Source organism: Quercus lobata, chromosome 4 (assembly GCF_001633185.2).
Source record: "Quercus lobata isolate SW786 chromosome 4, ValleyOak3.0 Primary Assembly, whole genome shotgun sequence".
Classification (NCBI taxonomy): Eukaryota; Viridiplantae; Streptophyta; class Magnoliopsida; order Fagales; family Fagaceae; genus Quercus; species Quercus lobata.
The window spans coordinates 24109066-24124669 of record NC_044907.1 but is presented as its reverse complement, the minus strand read 5'-3'; the positions used below and the strand labels follow the sequence as shown (position 1 = coordinate 24124669).

General features: G+C 37.9%; 2 protein-coding genes across 2 annotated transcripts; both read right to left on the bottom strand.

Annotated features, from left to right (window-relative positions):
- Nucleotides 1-11667: 11667 nt before the first annotated feature.
- LOC115987646 (probable F-box protein At4g22030) lies at nucleotides 11668-12359 on the bottom strand. Its single transcript, XM_031111238.1, has one exon. It carries the CDS (start codon nucleotides 12344-12346, stop codon nucleotides 11684-11686), a length of 663 nt encoding a protein of 220 aa, XP_030967098.1. The 5' UTR covers nucleotides 12347-12359; the 3' UTR covers nucleotides 11668-11683.
- Nucleotides 11684-12936, bottom strand: LOC115987647 (probable F-box protein At4g22030). Its single transcript, XM_031111239.1, has one exon. The coding sequence runs from the start codon at nucleotides 12920-12922 to the stop codon at nucleotides 12395-12397; it is 528 nt and encodes a 175-aa protein (XP_030967099.1). The 5' UTR covers nucleotides 12923-12936; the 3' UTR covers nucleotides 11684-12394.
- Between the last annotated feature and the right edge of the window lie 2668 nt (nucleotides 12937-15604).

Here is a 15604-nt window from a genome sequence, read left to right as displayed (position 1 = left end):
GCTGGATTGGCATGCTTTGAATAGGCTCCCTATTGAGTATTTGGTGTTTCTCATCACAGCAAACGTTAAGTACTATGAGTAGCTGAGAACCCCAGCTGAGAGAAGCGGGCTTGAAAATGGCTTCAATTTCTTTTTCCAAAAACATTTTTTTTATTATTAGTTTTCTTGATTTATTCAATTTTAAAATTTTATAAATTACAAAACAATGTAGTATTAAGTGCACTTAAAGGCAACTCACTTAACAAAGGGGCGGAAGAATTGAATTGAATAAAGTAAAATGTATGAAGACAAAATTGTAGTTATATGGATAAATTAAATTTTGGATAAAGTTAAAGACAACAATTCTTAATTAAGTCTTATTATTATGTTAATATCTATTTATTGTTCGCTCATTGGAATGAGTAAATCACGTAACACTTTAGAGCTTTTTTGTGGATGAAACTAGGAAGATGGCAAAAAGAAAAGGGCAAAAATTCTATAGTTTTATTGAGATTTCCTTTCTTGAGATGCTGGCGAGTGATGTGGCAGTCGATCTCAATATGCTTGGTGCGTTCGTGGAAGACATCATTATGAGCAATGTAGATAGCACTACGATTGTCACAATAAAGAGGAGTGGCAGTAGGCTGTAGAGCATCCATGTCAGCCAAGAGCCAGCGAAGCCAAACAAGCTCACAAGTGGTGTCGGCAAGGGCACGATACTCAGCCTCAGTACTGGAACGGGAAACCACATCCTGCTTCTTGCTGCGCCACGAGACAAGAGAAGTACCTAACAGGAAACAGAAACCTGTGATAGAACATCGATCAGTCGGATCACCTGCCCAGTCAGCATCTGAATAAGCATGAAGCTCGAGAGAAGATCGAGAAGAGTAATGCAGACCATGATAAAGTGTGCCTTTGACATATCGGAGAATCCGAAGAACAGCAGCATAGTGGACAGAACGAGGTGCATCCATGAACTTACTAACCATACCCACAGCATGTGAAATATCCGGACGAGTAACAGTGAGATAAATCAAACTGCCAACCAACTGACGATAGCGAGTAGCATCGGATATAGGTTCACCATCCAAAGGTGTGAGCTTCGCATTGTATTCCAAAGGAGTGGAAACAGTCTTGTTGTCAGTGATACCGGCTTTAGAGAGAAGATCAGAAGCGTATTTAGTCTGGGAAAGATAGTATCCATCAGAGGATGAGGTAACCTCGAGCCCAAGAAAATAGCTGAGAGTGCCCAGATCTTTCATCTCAAAATGCTGACTAAGAAAGTGCTGAAGAGAGCGGATACCTGCAGAATCATCTCCAGTAATAATCATATCATCAACATAAAGAAGAATGAGAGTGATACCAGCAGAGGATCTTCGGACAAACAAAGCAGTGTCATGAGGACTCGAAGTGAAACCCTGCTGAGCAACAACTGAGCTAAACTTTTCAAACCAAGCTCGAGGAGCCTGCTTGAGGCCATAAAGAGCACGGCGAAGGCGGCAAACTTGACTGCCTGAGTGTGGATAGCCAGGGGGTGGTTGCATGTACACTTCTTCATGGAGGTCTCCATTGAGGAAAGCATTCTTCACATCCATTTGATAAAGAGGCCAACGGCGAACAGCAGCCACAGCAATGAGACATCTGACAGATGTAAGGCGAGCAACAGGAGCAAATGTTTCCTCATAGTCAATACCATACTCCTGAGTAAAGCCCTTAGCAACTAGGCGAGCCTTGTATCGTTCAACAGATCCATCAGCCTTGGTCTTGATCTTGTAAACCCACCTACAACCTACTACAGACTGACCAGGAGGCAAATCAACCATATCCCAAGTGTGATTCTTATGAAGGGCATCTAGTTCTTCGTTCATAGCTTGCTGCCAAAGAGGGTCAGTATGGGCCTCACGATAGGTGTGAGGTTCATAGAGGGTGGCAAGAGCAAAAGAGCAGTGATAATCAGTGAGATAAGAGGGAGGAATGCTTACCTGAGTGGAACGACGAAGTTCAGGACTAACAGGAGACTCAGGAGAGGGTGGTGCCACAGGATCCAAGACAGGCGGGTCATATGCCGGAGACAGAACCGGAGATGAGTCGTCTGGAGAGGCAGCCGATGTTGAAGAATCCTCCACAAGTTCAGGATAGAGAGGAAGGAAAAGATCAGTAAAAATAGGAGATTCTGAGGAAGAAGATGCAGGAAACTGCTGAAGACTCGTGAAAGGACGATGTTCCCAAAACTCAACATGACGGGAGACACGAAGGCGACGAGAAATGGGATCATAGCAGCGAAACCCCTTTTGAGACACACCATAACCAAGGAAACAACAGAGACGAGTACGAGGTTGGAGCTTTGTTCGTTCATGAGGAGGAAGAGAGACAAAACAAGCACAACCAAAAACCCGAAGAGAGGAGTAGTCAGGAATTTGACCATAAAGAAGCTCAAACGGTGATTTGTTGTGTGTAGTTGGTGAAGGAATACGATTAATGGTGTACACAGCAGTGAGTGCAGCCTCACCCCAAAAGCGCTCAGGAAGAGAGGCAGAAATGAGAAGGGTGCGGACAACATCAAGGATGTGACGATGTTTTCGTTCTGCACGACCATTTTGTTGAGAGGTGTAGGGACAAGACCGCTGAGGAAGAGTACCATGACTGTCTAAAAAGGATAAGAAAGATTTATCATTATATTCTTGGGCATTATCTGATCGAAAGACTTTGACAGTGCGATTGAACTGTGTTTCAATCATTTTATGAAATGTTTGATAAATAGACACAAGTTCAGACCTATGGTGAAGCAGATAAATCCAAGTATATCGAGAAAAATCATCCACAAATATGACAAAATATTTAGATCCCCCCTCAGTGGGAACAGGTGCAGGGCCCCAAATATCAGAATGTACAAGATCAAAAGGGGCAGAAGAAAAGGAGTCACTTTTATTAAAGGGCAATTTTGTTTGTTTGCCAAAATGACAGGAAGTACAATCAAATTTTTGAAACTGAACAGAACCTAAATGACCTTGAGAAGCTAACAACTGAAGACGAGATAAGGATGGATGACCAAGACGAGCATGCCATAGATCAGGGGAGGAGATGGCAGTGGTTGCAGCTGCAGAAACGACTTGTGAAGGAATCTTCAAGTCATGAACCTCAAACATGCGACCAACTTTAAGGCCTGTCCCAAGCACTTGACCCGTCCGGGGATCCTGCACATCCACACCATGATTAGTAAACAGAAGATCTAATCCTAATTCACAAAGTTGACCAACAGAAAGCAAATTGAGGGATAACTTTGGAATATGAAAGGTGTCACTAAGGGATAAATTAGGAGAAGATATTGTTCCTTTATGACTAACAGACATAGGAGTTCCATCAGCAGTGTAAATGTTGATTGGATGTTCTAAGGGTGTCTTATCAGAAAATTGGGATTCATCAGGAGTCATATGGTTACAACATGCAGTATCAAAAAACCAAGGTTGTTTACCTGAGGTGACAGAAAGGGCAGTGGAAGTACGGGATAAAACCTGTTGAACAACTGCCTCAATATCAACCGTAGTAAGTGAGGAAGTCAAAGATGGACCTGTAGGAACCGATGGATCTGAAGGACATACAGCAGCTGCCCGAGGAAGAGAAGCTTTATTATGCTCTTGCACAAATTTCTGCAGCTTGTGACAAACAGAGATGTCATGGCCTTTGGCACGGCAAAACTTGCAGCGAGTGCCTTTGGAAGACTGAGAATTGGGATGCCCAGAGTTTATTCGTGGAGGAGCAGTGAATGCAGCAATGGGAGGCTGAGGAGAGGGTGTAGCCAATACATGATCAGATGATGACATGTGATAAGTAGGTTGACGGTTCTCCTTAGAAATGAGCTCCTTGACTGCAGCATCAAGAGAAGGAGTAGGAGACCGGCTAAGCAGAGAAGCCCTAGTAGGCTCAAAATCCTCACGTAAACCCATCATGAAGTGCATAAATCTACGACGATCCCGATATTTGACAAACAGCTCAATGTCCTTAGAGCACACCAGTGGAGGATCTGCAGCAGAGAGTTGTTCCCACATAGTAGAAGTCTGAGAATAAAAATCAGAAATGGACTGACCTGTCTCTTGGCGCATTTGATAGAGTTTTGATTCAATGTGGAACTCCAAGCTTGAATCATTAGTGCAATTATAGCGATCCGCCAAAAATTTCCAAGCAGCCTCAGCAGTTTCAAGACGAGGAAGAAGATTATGAATGGAGGGAACAGAGGTATTGATAAACCAAGACAAGATCTTACTCTGAATACTCTCCCATTCCTCTAGACGTTCCTCATAATCATCTGTTGGAACAGCAGTCTTGGAAGACTCTTCAGCAGCTGTGGCTTTGGACTTAGGGTTTGGTACTGGCTTAGGAATTGAACTAGTCACATACCTCCACAGTTTACGACCCTTGAGAAAGATAGTCATATTCTGAGCCCACGCATGATAACTAGCAGGACCATCCAACATAACAGTGATAGGACGTATGATATCTCGATCATTTTGTTGAGCCATAATGAAGAAAATGACCAAAAAATAGGATTTAGAGACCTCAAATGCAGAAACGGAGCTCAAAATCGGAATCTACGCGAAAAACTGAGCAAGACAGGTGCTGTCGAAAAATTTTGACTTCGGTCAACGGTCAACGGTCAAAGTCAACGGTCAACGGTCAAAGTCAACGGCTGACGTGTGCTGACGTGGCAGTGTGACGTCACTCTAGGGCTGACGTGGTAGCACGTGAAGCGGATCAGGCGCGTGTGGCGCGTGAGAAGCGCGTGAGGCGCGTGGAACTGGCGCGTGTGGCGCGTGAGAATCACTGACGGCGCGTGGAGGCGCGTGGAGCGCGTGCTCGTGAGGCCGAAAACTTCTGACGGCGCGTGGGGGCGCGTGTGATGTAGTTTCTGACCTTTCTTTGTTGGGTTTTGCTCGGAATTGGCTGTTCTGTCACTTTATGCCTTTGCTTTGGCAGTTGGATGAGCAGAACGATGATATCCGAGAGTTGCAGGTACTGTGGGCGTGACGGCGGTGACTCGCTTCTGCAGTGACCACTGGACGAAGACGAGGGCAGCGGAAAAACGCCGGAGATGTCCACAGGAACCAGAAAATCAGAGGAATGGCTCTGATACCATGTTAACAATGTAAAGTGAGAGAGAAAGACTGAATAGTCTGTATATTTGATATGTAAAATAATGTACAATAGAGAGCCTTTATATAGGCTAGGTATGTGTGTAGTACAAGTAAAATAAGTAAATTACAAGTACAGTATATTGGGCTAAGCCCAATGGACTAAACTAGACTAAGCTATACACTAACAAAAAAAGGAAATAAAATTTTAAAATTTTTTTAAAAAAATTGTAGAATATTCACTCACTTACCCGACACGGCGACACACAAAAATATATTATTAGAAAAGTGTAGTATTCAGTATTTAATATATCCAATTACTTAATTGTTTTTAAAAGACCGTTGCGACTGTCTTATGGAAAAGAATTGTCAACACTTATTTTTAAAGTTACCTTCTTAAATAAATTTCAGAAGAAACTCTTTGTTTGTTTGGCCCAAAATCTTCCATTTGAATTTTAAATTATAAAAAAATACAAAACATCACTTAATGACATCATATATATTTTTACCTCAAAGAAAATTTATTTTTTAAAATTAATATATGGAGTCATATAGTATTTAACCTTTCAAATAATATATTCCACTTCCAAAGTTTGTCAACAAATTAATTTACAAGTCAGACTCCAACTTATATTCATAAGTCATTCAAGGTATTATCTCTAATATCAAAACCTTAACACTTACAAGGTTTATATAATATTATCAAGAGACTCATGACACCAAAATCATAATATTCTCCAAGACAAACGATTTGAATTTTTAACTAGCTCAAAGTAATCAACAAAAATTATATTCACCATCTATTTCACATTAAAAAGCCAAAACCCTCAAATCTTCACCACTTAGACAGCCACCATTGTAAAAATTATAAACTCACTCATCAAATAAATTCACCAAGACAAAACCCATACATATAAACACATGAATATCACTTCCAGAACTCATAAATCACATGGGTATCATTATCAAAGCTAGATAAAGAAAGCCTCTAGCAAAAGCATATAAACCCACCAAAAAGATTAGAAATTTTTACTTCAAATAAAAGAGATGAGTGAACCTTAGTTTTTTCCTATGGAGTTTTCTAGTAAACCTTGCTGGAAAAATGGTGGAGATGGTGGTAGAGTGGGCAATGGTGAGAGCGTGGAGAGAAGTGTGAAGAGTGTGTGTGTTTGTGTTTGTGTGAAATGAAAAGAAATGAGAGCAAAGTAAGGAGACATGACCGGCCAAAGAGGGAGAGAGTGAGATATTTGTGAAATGAGTGGTGGGGAACAAGTTGGGTAGGTGGGGCATGTGTGAGCCATAAAAGAAAGTCTGACTTTTTTTTTTTTTTTTTTTTTTTTTTTTTTTTTTTTTTTTTTTTTTTTTTTTTAAGCCTGGTGCATTACAGTTCTCCTATGGCTCAATCCACAAGTTTATTTATGTTTGAAGGGGATCCTCTTGAAGACCGGGTGATGCATATACTAAATTGAGACTTGATAGAGCTGTGGCAACAAATGGGTGGATTGAAAAATTTCAAGTCAGCAATGTAGTGCACATTCTTCCTTATGCTTCGGACCATCTTCATATTGCTATCCAGGTTCAAAAATTCAGACAGAAACATCGTAAAGCTGATTGGGGTTTTAAGTTTGAAGAGAGTTGGTTGTTATGGGATGAATGTGAGGCTTGGGTTCAACAGGCATGAAGTTTGGCAGGAAGTGGGGATTCAGGTTTGGCAGATGTGCATGCAAAAATAAGGGCTTGTGGTGATGATTTAAAGATGTGGGGAGACACAAGGACTAGACCTGAGGAGGAAGAGATTAAATCCCTCCAGAACTGGCTTGATAGAACTAATAGAGCTAACACTACTGATGAGAGTAAGGTGGAGTATTTGGCGATCAGTAAACAGTTGGATGATCTCTTGTTGAAATCAAGGAAGTCAATACCGTACTGGAGGCTGTACCGGTTTGGCCAGCGATACGATATATTTCGGGTACCGGTCAATACCGGTGTACCGTTTCAGGTTTACCACTATACATATAAAATCCTATATATATATATTTATATATATTTTTGCTGAATTTAAATCCTATGTCTTTAATAAGTATATTTAGGTCCAATTCATCATTATCTTTATCCTTCTACAATGGCCTAATCCATCACATATAAATCTAAATTATTTAATCATTATATCAAAAAAAAAAAAAAAAAACTTGGAACAATTGTAAAAGGTTCAAACCGTCAAAGACCCCACTAAATTCACGTGAATTCTAATAGAATTCAATGCCTTACAGCCTTAGTTTAACTTTAACCACAGCCACACGTTATTTTCAAAAAGAATAAACACAGCCACATGTTTTGAAAATGCATTGAGAAGCCAAATGCTCAGGGATGAGAAGGCTGGTGTTAAGTGAAATGCGTAGGGACGAGAAGGTTTGTGTTAAGCGAAGAAGAGGAGAAGATAGAAAAAAAGGTAAGAATGAGAGATGCAAATTAACAAAATGAGGCCATGATGTAGCAGTAGTCTCTGCCGGAACTTCGTCATTGTCTCAGTGTCACGGATCTACTAGTTTTTGCAGCGGTAGGTTCTGCCGGAACTTTCAGCCTAGTATCCATTTACCAGTCGAAACAGCCAGATTTCATCGGTACAGCCGGTACACGACCGTTACGGCTGGTATTTTTTATGGTACAAAACAAAGGAGGTATTTGTACCGGTTTACTGGCCGGTACGATATATTCCGGCGATATTGACCGGTACGGTACGTAATTGACTTCCTTGGTTGAAATAGGAGATTTATTAGGCACAACGATCTAGGGTTGCATGGTTGAAACATGGGGATAGAAATACTATGTTTTTCCATTCAAAAGCATTACAACGGCGACGACGGAATTATATCAAGGGCATCATGAATTCACAGGAGCAATGGGTGAAGGAGGTGGAGGACATAGCCAGAGTTGCAGTTGATTATTTTGATATATATATATATATATATATATATATTTTTTTTTTTTGTGCAGGATCATGCAATCAAATGGCACAGTTTCGGCCAGAGTAACTACAGAAATTCAGAAGATGCTTTCCAAGGATTTTACTGCTGATGAAATCAAGGAAGTTGTATTTCAGATGGAACCAACAAAGGCACCTGGACCTGATGGTATGAATGCCTTGTTTTATAAAAAAAATTATGGCATGTTATGGGTGGTGATGTAGTGAATGTTATGTTAGATTTTTTGAATAATGGAGTCATGTTACAAGATTTAAATCATACCAATATTATGCTCATCCCTAAAGTGAAGAATATAGAGAAAATGTCTGAATTTAGACCTATTAGTCTTTGTAATGTCATTCATAAGGTTATTTCTAAAGCCCTTGCCAATAGAATGAAATAAGTGCTTCCTGATATTATTTCTCCTACCCAGAGTTCTTTTGTGCCAAGTAGACTTATTACAGATAATGTTATTGTGGCATATGAGGTTTTGCATTTTATGCATGCCAGGAAGAAGGGCAAAACAGGTACTTTGGCTTTGGGTTTGGCAAAACAGTCTCACTTTCGACGCGCACACATCTTTATTGGCAAAAGCAGAGTCTAATGGGAAAATTCATGGCGCTTCCATTTGCAGAGGGGCACCGAAAGTTTCTAACTTATTGTTTGTAGATGATTCCCTCTTGTTTTGCAGGGCAACACAAAATGAAGTGGAGGTTGTTTCTGAGATGCTTCAGACCTATGCCAATGCGTCAGGTTAGTGCATAAATTTGGAGAAGTCTTCGGTCTTTTTTAGCAGCAATACTTCAGCTAGTCAGAAGCAAGGCATTTTGAGGATTTTGGGAGTGCAGGAAGTGAACTGATAGAGTCTTATTTAGGGCTGCCTACCTTAGTAGGGAGAACAAAGTATCACACATTCTTATACTTGAAGGATAGGATATGGAAAAATTGCAAGGGTGGAAAGGGAAGATGTTGTCTAAGGCCAATAAGGAAATTCTTATTAAAGCAGTTGCTCAGTCTATTCCTACTTACACTATGAGTGTTTTCCAACTCCCTTTGAAACTTTGTGATGAGCTAGATGAAATGTGTGCTAAATTTTGGTGGGGACAATTGGGGAATGAAAGGAAAATATTGGCAAAGGTGGGAAAAATTAACATTATCAAAAAGGGAGGGAGGAATGGGTTTTAGGGATTTAAGGGCCTTTAATTTAGCAATGTTAGCTAAAGAAGGGTGGAGGTTGCTGCATGATAATAATTCTTTAGTATTTCAATACCTCAAAGCTAGATATTTTCCAAGAACTTCTCTTTTTAATGCCAAGGAATCCCCAAATTGCTCTTTTGTTTGGAAGATTGTTGTGGCTGCTTTTCCTATTTTGAAGTCTGGATGTTATTGGAGAGTTGGGAATGGCCATTCAATTCAGATTCTAGGGGATAAATGGATACCGAATTATCCAACAAATGCGCCTTTACATTTAGTGAAGAATGAAGTTCGTGAGGTGACTGTTGCTGAATTAATTAACCAAGATTTGCATGCATGGAGGTCTGATTTTATCATGGATATGTTTGAAAAAGAAGATGTTGAAGTTATTTGTAGAATACTACTCAGCCAAAGACATGTGGAGGATTTTATAATCTGACTGCACCAAAGGAAAGGGATTTTTACTGTTAAATCCATGTACAAGGTGGCTAGGGAAGTGTTAAGAGGAGGAAGGGTAGCTGAGAGTTCTAGGGGCTGTGTTGGAAAGGGAATTTGGTCTGCACTTTGGAAGCTTAGAATTCCTAACAAAATTAAGGTGTTTGGGTGGAGAGCTTGTAATGAAATCTTGCCAACAAAATTGAATCTGTCTAAGAGAAGAATTATTGAAGATGCAATGTGCTGAATTTGCTTGAGGTTTCTAGAATTAGTTGTCCATGCACTTTGGGAATGTGATGCGGCTAAAGATGTGTATGCAGGTAGCTTAAAAATTCTGCAGTAGGGAGGGTTGGGTATGGCTAATATGCTTCAAGTAATGGAATATTTATTGGAACGGGTTGAGTCTCAAGATATGGAGGTAGTGCTCGTTCAAGCATGGCTGATTTGGAATCAAAGAAATTGGGTTGTGCATGGAGGCAAGTTCCATGACCTGAGGTGGTTGAACAATTGAGCAAGGGAGTTTCTTGAAGAGTTTCGGACTGCATTAGCACTGATGGGACCTGCACATGGAGGGTAGTCTTCTCGGGATACCAGCAGCCCCCTCCACCTTCGGTCTTCAAACTTAATTTTTGATGTAGCTTTGTTTTCAGCTCTTAATAGTCCTGGTTTTGGTGCAATTATCCAGAATGAAAAAGATGAGGTTATGGGAGCCATGGCAGCAAAGGGTCCTAAGGTATTTTGCAACGAGGAGGTTGAGTTACTTGCATGTAGAAAAGCTATTGAATTTGCCGTAGATGCTGGCTTCTCTGAATTAATCATTGAAGGGGATAATTGCTCTGTTATGAATGTTATTTCAGCTTTGCAAGATGATCACTCTTTGCTTGGGAGTGTAATTGGGGATATTCATCATTTGGTTAGCAATTCGCAATGGGTAAGGATTGAATGTACTAGGTGAGGTGGGAATAGAGTTGCTCATGAGTTAGCTCAATTTGCTAGGAATATTAGTGATGATTTGTTTTGGATGGAAGATGTTCCTCCAATAGCTATGGAAGCTTTGTACCAAGATGCTAATTTTTTTGATTAATTAAATGGCATGCTTCTGTTTCAAAAAAAAGGGGGGGGGGGGATCCTCTTGATGATGTCAACTTTATATAAAAGTATTGTTGGGGCTTAATAGTATTTCTCTCTTACTCGTCTTGACATTAGTTTCACTGTTAACAAGCTATCTCAATATATGCATTGTCCCACATCACTTCACTGGCAATTTGTCAAATGCCTTCTGCTTTATCTTAAGCAAATGGTTCATCATGGTCTTCAGCTCAAACGCTCTAAGTTCAATACCCTCCAAGCTTTTTATATGAGCTTGGTACCCTTGTACCTAGGTCTCTAGTTCTATGGTGTGACAACATTGGCACAACTTATTTATCTTCCAATCCTGTCTTCCATGCTTGTACAAAGCATGTTAAGATTGATTTTCATTTAGTCAGGGATATGGTTGCTAATGGCTCACTCATAATTCATTTTCTGTCTAGTAAAGATCAACTAGTTGACATCTTTACCAAGCCCCTATCTTCATCTAGATTTGCTCTTCTTCAGACCAACCTTAATGTTCTTCCAGTATAGTTGAGCTTGGGGGGGCATGTTAAGGATCAGAGCTAATCATAAGTTATATTCTAGTTATGATAGACGAAATACAAATTGTAACAACTCTAGATTATGATAAGATAGGATAGAGTTATTTGTATTTTCAAACTTAAGATAGGATAGAGTCATTTGTATTTGAAACTCTGTTATATTCCAAATTCCTGCATCTGTACAATCCCATTATAAATGGAAGGCCTTGAGCCGTATCAGATAGGCTGAAAACATTTTTAGTATTTCATTGAGCTTACAAAGAATCAAAGTAAACCCTTTTCAATGTTTCATGGACATACAAAAATTTTGTTTGTCAAAAGAATCAAAGAATAAGTCTGTGCAGAACTAAAATTAGAAAAGTTTGCTTGCAAATTCATCAATTGAAGTTCCTTCTCTTCGAGAATAAGCAGATTTTCGTGCAAGTTCTTTTAGCTGTGACAAGCTTCTTCCAAACTTCAAAGCCACCTTCATCTCAAACAACTCCCCATTCTCTCTTTTTTCCAAATCTTTTTCTTCAAGAGTGCCTTCAATTGATTCTTCCAATAGGCTAAAGAAGCCAGCGGAGTTTCTATACATCTCAAACACCATTCCAACTTGCCCACCATGCTCAAAAGTATTAACAACACTTCCTAATACCCCAGCAGCCACTGCTATTATCGCTGCCCATGATCCATTACCCACAAAAGTGGAACCTACGGCGGCAATGCCAGTGAGTAATGGGCCTGAGATAGCCAAAATCTTGTTGATCTTCAACACCAAGTTGCCTAGCCTTACATAGTCTTTAATGTCTTTTCTCTTCACCACTTCCATTATATCTCTCATTTCAACTTCCAACTCCTCACTCCAACCATTCTTTTCCATCTTATGAAATTTACCTTCTTCTACTCTGGTTTTGTTCTGGGATTGTGTAGAAGGCCACCAAACAGCAGGTTCAAACTTTGAAGGAAACTTTTCTAGCATTGCTCCGAGCAAGGGAAGTGGGAAGGCTTTATCAAGAGCCAAGACCTTTTCCATCACAATTTTCACATCCTCTTGAGTTGGAGACCCAAGAGTGAGGATAGTTTAGATTTGGCTTTGGAGTTGCTTGAACAATCTTGTAGCATTACGTTGTTCCTCGGCAAGTTGTGAGGGCTGAATTTTGTTCATTATAAGCAACAATCCTGTGGCTGCAGAGTACAATAGCGCGGACGATAATTTCAAAGCCAATAGAGGCATTCCAGTGCCTCCAATTGCTCCGACACCAGTTAAGGTTGCAGCAGTAAGAGTTATCATGTTGATAGAATTCAAAAGAAGGGTGTTCCAATTGTCACGTTGCTTGCCAATGTTATTGTGCATCTCTACCCTATCAGCTACAGCTTCTAAAAGAGCATAGAGTTGGGTATTTGCAATACTAGCGGAGTTGTATGATTCAACATCAATTGGGACTGTTTTTGTAAACCCAGCCCTTATGTTCAATTCCTCAACCACAGTTCTTGTTGGAATTTTTGGAACTGACAAAGGGACTCTTGGAAGTTTTGGGAGATGAATGGCAGCACTGATTTTCTTTGAAGAAGAAGAGAGTGTGAGAGGTGAAGCTTGTAGGGAAGCCATTTGATTGAGGTTGTATGTGGTTATTTTCTGTCTTTGGAGGATGAGAGGTTGAGAATGGAGGTAGATAGGTTTGTAGAGTCTTATTTATACCTACGAAACATCACTGAGAAGAAGGCGTCAGATGTGGAAAATATTGACTGGTATCTGGCTTGACTTAGCCCAATATTGGATTGACCCATTCCCCCTTCAAAGATGGTTTCTTACTTTTATTGAATCATGCAATTTAACAAAGGCTGCGAGGTAAATATCTTATATACCTACAAGTCAGAACAAAAATGCCACTAGAACTACTATAATTCTTGAGACCAAATATGAGCTTCCTTTTCGTTTCATTGGAATACAGTACGTGTATTTTCCCTGTTAAGAGTTTATTTTCAGAATATAACTAATCATAACTCCGTTCTATATACCGAAAAGTTGAAATATATATATATATATATATTTGTGATAAATACTTAATTTATAAGTATTGTTAAATAAAATTAACTTTTTTTTTTAATTTAAAATATTTAGTTTTTAAGTCAAGTTTTATAGTTATAAATAAATTAAATACTTCCACTGTTTCTGAGTACTTTCAGTTTTTGTTACCACAAAATTTATTGACTTCAAATATGCTTGATGATTGAACTTTGATCATTCAAATGGTAATGTCACTAATCAATGGGACAATTTATACAGGGATGGAGCTGGAACTTTGAGTTAGGGGGTGTAGCTTTACTGTTGGTTATGTACGGCTGTTTCAATCTCTGACTCTGTTATTACTTAGTGCAGGGTTGTTTATTTTAAATAAAATTGATTAATTGATCTTAATTTTTTTTTTTTTAGTTTTACTATTAGTAATTTTTGTTGTTAAACTATATTTTTTGAGTTTTGTATATTTTGTTTAAGATTTTAGATCTATAAATATTTTTATGGTCACTAAAAAGAGGAAAATGCTAGAGTTACAAATTTTTTTATAAATTACTTATGTGAGTGGTGGGCCCATATACCAACTAATCAGAATTTGCTACTAAAACAGTTTGCAAATATGTTTTAAAATAGTTTGAGTATAGCATTACTCTTAAAAGAATCAATGATATTGTTTAAGAAAAACAAAATGTAATTTTATAGAACAAAATTGCTAAAATTAGTGCACATATATATAATAATATTTAAAAAAAAAAATTGAGGGGCCCTTAGTCTAATCATGGCTCCGTCCTTGAATTTATATATGTGCATCTCATCTCCAATGCTAGATCATTCGTATTAACTCGTGCAAAAATTTATGTATATTTTAGCATAAGATCGTAATTTTTCTATTTTGCATCTCATTTTTCAAAACATGATTATCTATTTTACATTATATTTTATTATAATATAAACTTTTCTTAATTTTCAAAAATGTTTCTGTTTATTCACACACAATAACCACCATGGCTCTATGGCTCCATTTGGTGTTTCCAAATGCATTTGATGAACGAGAGCAACAAATTATGGTCCTTAGCATGGGGTGAGGTATAGTCGCAAATACATATTTTGCTTTGTATGATTTAAGTTACGCCCACGTCTTTCCATAACTTTATATTAGACTAATCTTATGTCAATTCACTGTTATTTCACATATTTTTCATGTTGCTATTATATATCATTCAAATGCCATTTACTTTTCAATTTATAAGTGCATGGGTTTAACTTAAGTAAATTGTTAATAATTTGTTGATGGAATGATTTTTTTTAATCACTAATTATCTTGGTATTTGATGACCATGATGGATATAGAAAAAGAAAATCCCTAAACTAGCAGTATTATTAGCCAATATATAGAAATTTGGTAGTGTAACATCATCAGATTTTACGTGATGTAATTGAACATAGCCTATCGTTTATCGTTTATTAATTATGATTTATGACTAATAAAAATCATTGTGTAAATTAGGTTTCAAGACTTGTCTACCAACAATGTTTAGTTGAAAGAAGTTCTTATGGGTATGCTCAATATACTTTCAATGAAAATACATTTCAATTGATTTGAATAAAATTTGTTCTTCGAAAGATTTGCTTCTAATGTACATATTTGATGCGATGACAAAAAACCTATTTTGAAAAGATTTCTTCTAAAAAAATATTTTGAAAAGATTGAGGTTGTTTCTTGAGAAGCTGAAAAGAAATTTTAAAAACTTTATATGAAATTGTATTGCAAATGGGATATACACACACATAATATGTATATAATGCTATCGTCCCGTTCCGTAAAACTTGTTTATAAACTTGTTGAAAGAATTTTTTTTTTTTTGTTTAAATATAAACAAATTGTACTTTAAAGTATTTTAGTTTGAAAACTACTTCACCAAATAGTCTGCATTGTCAACATTAAGTTATATGCTTTTTCATGCAAAGTTTTAGGAGTGATATTACCCCTATTTACAAAATTTATTGTGTAAGTTTTACAAATTAAATTTCAATTCTTAATCATAGAACAAAAAAAATTTATTTATCTTATTGTTAAGGTGACAATAGTCACAATTTTTTTTTAATTTTTTTATGAGTTTGCAATATTTAAAAAAAAAAAAAAAATTGATTGTGGCTAGTTTTCACATTTGGTGATTCTGGAGGTTGTAGGGGTATTTAAAATATTGGAGTTAATTTGGTCTTTTTTGTCATCTCAAGGATATTTTAGACATCTTGGTGTAATTTGGGGTTAGT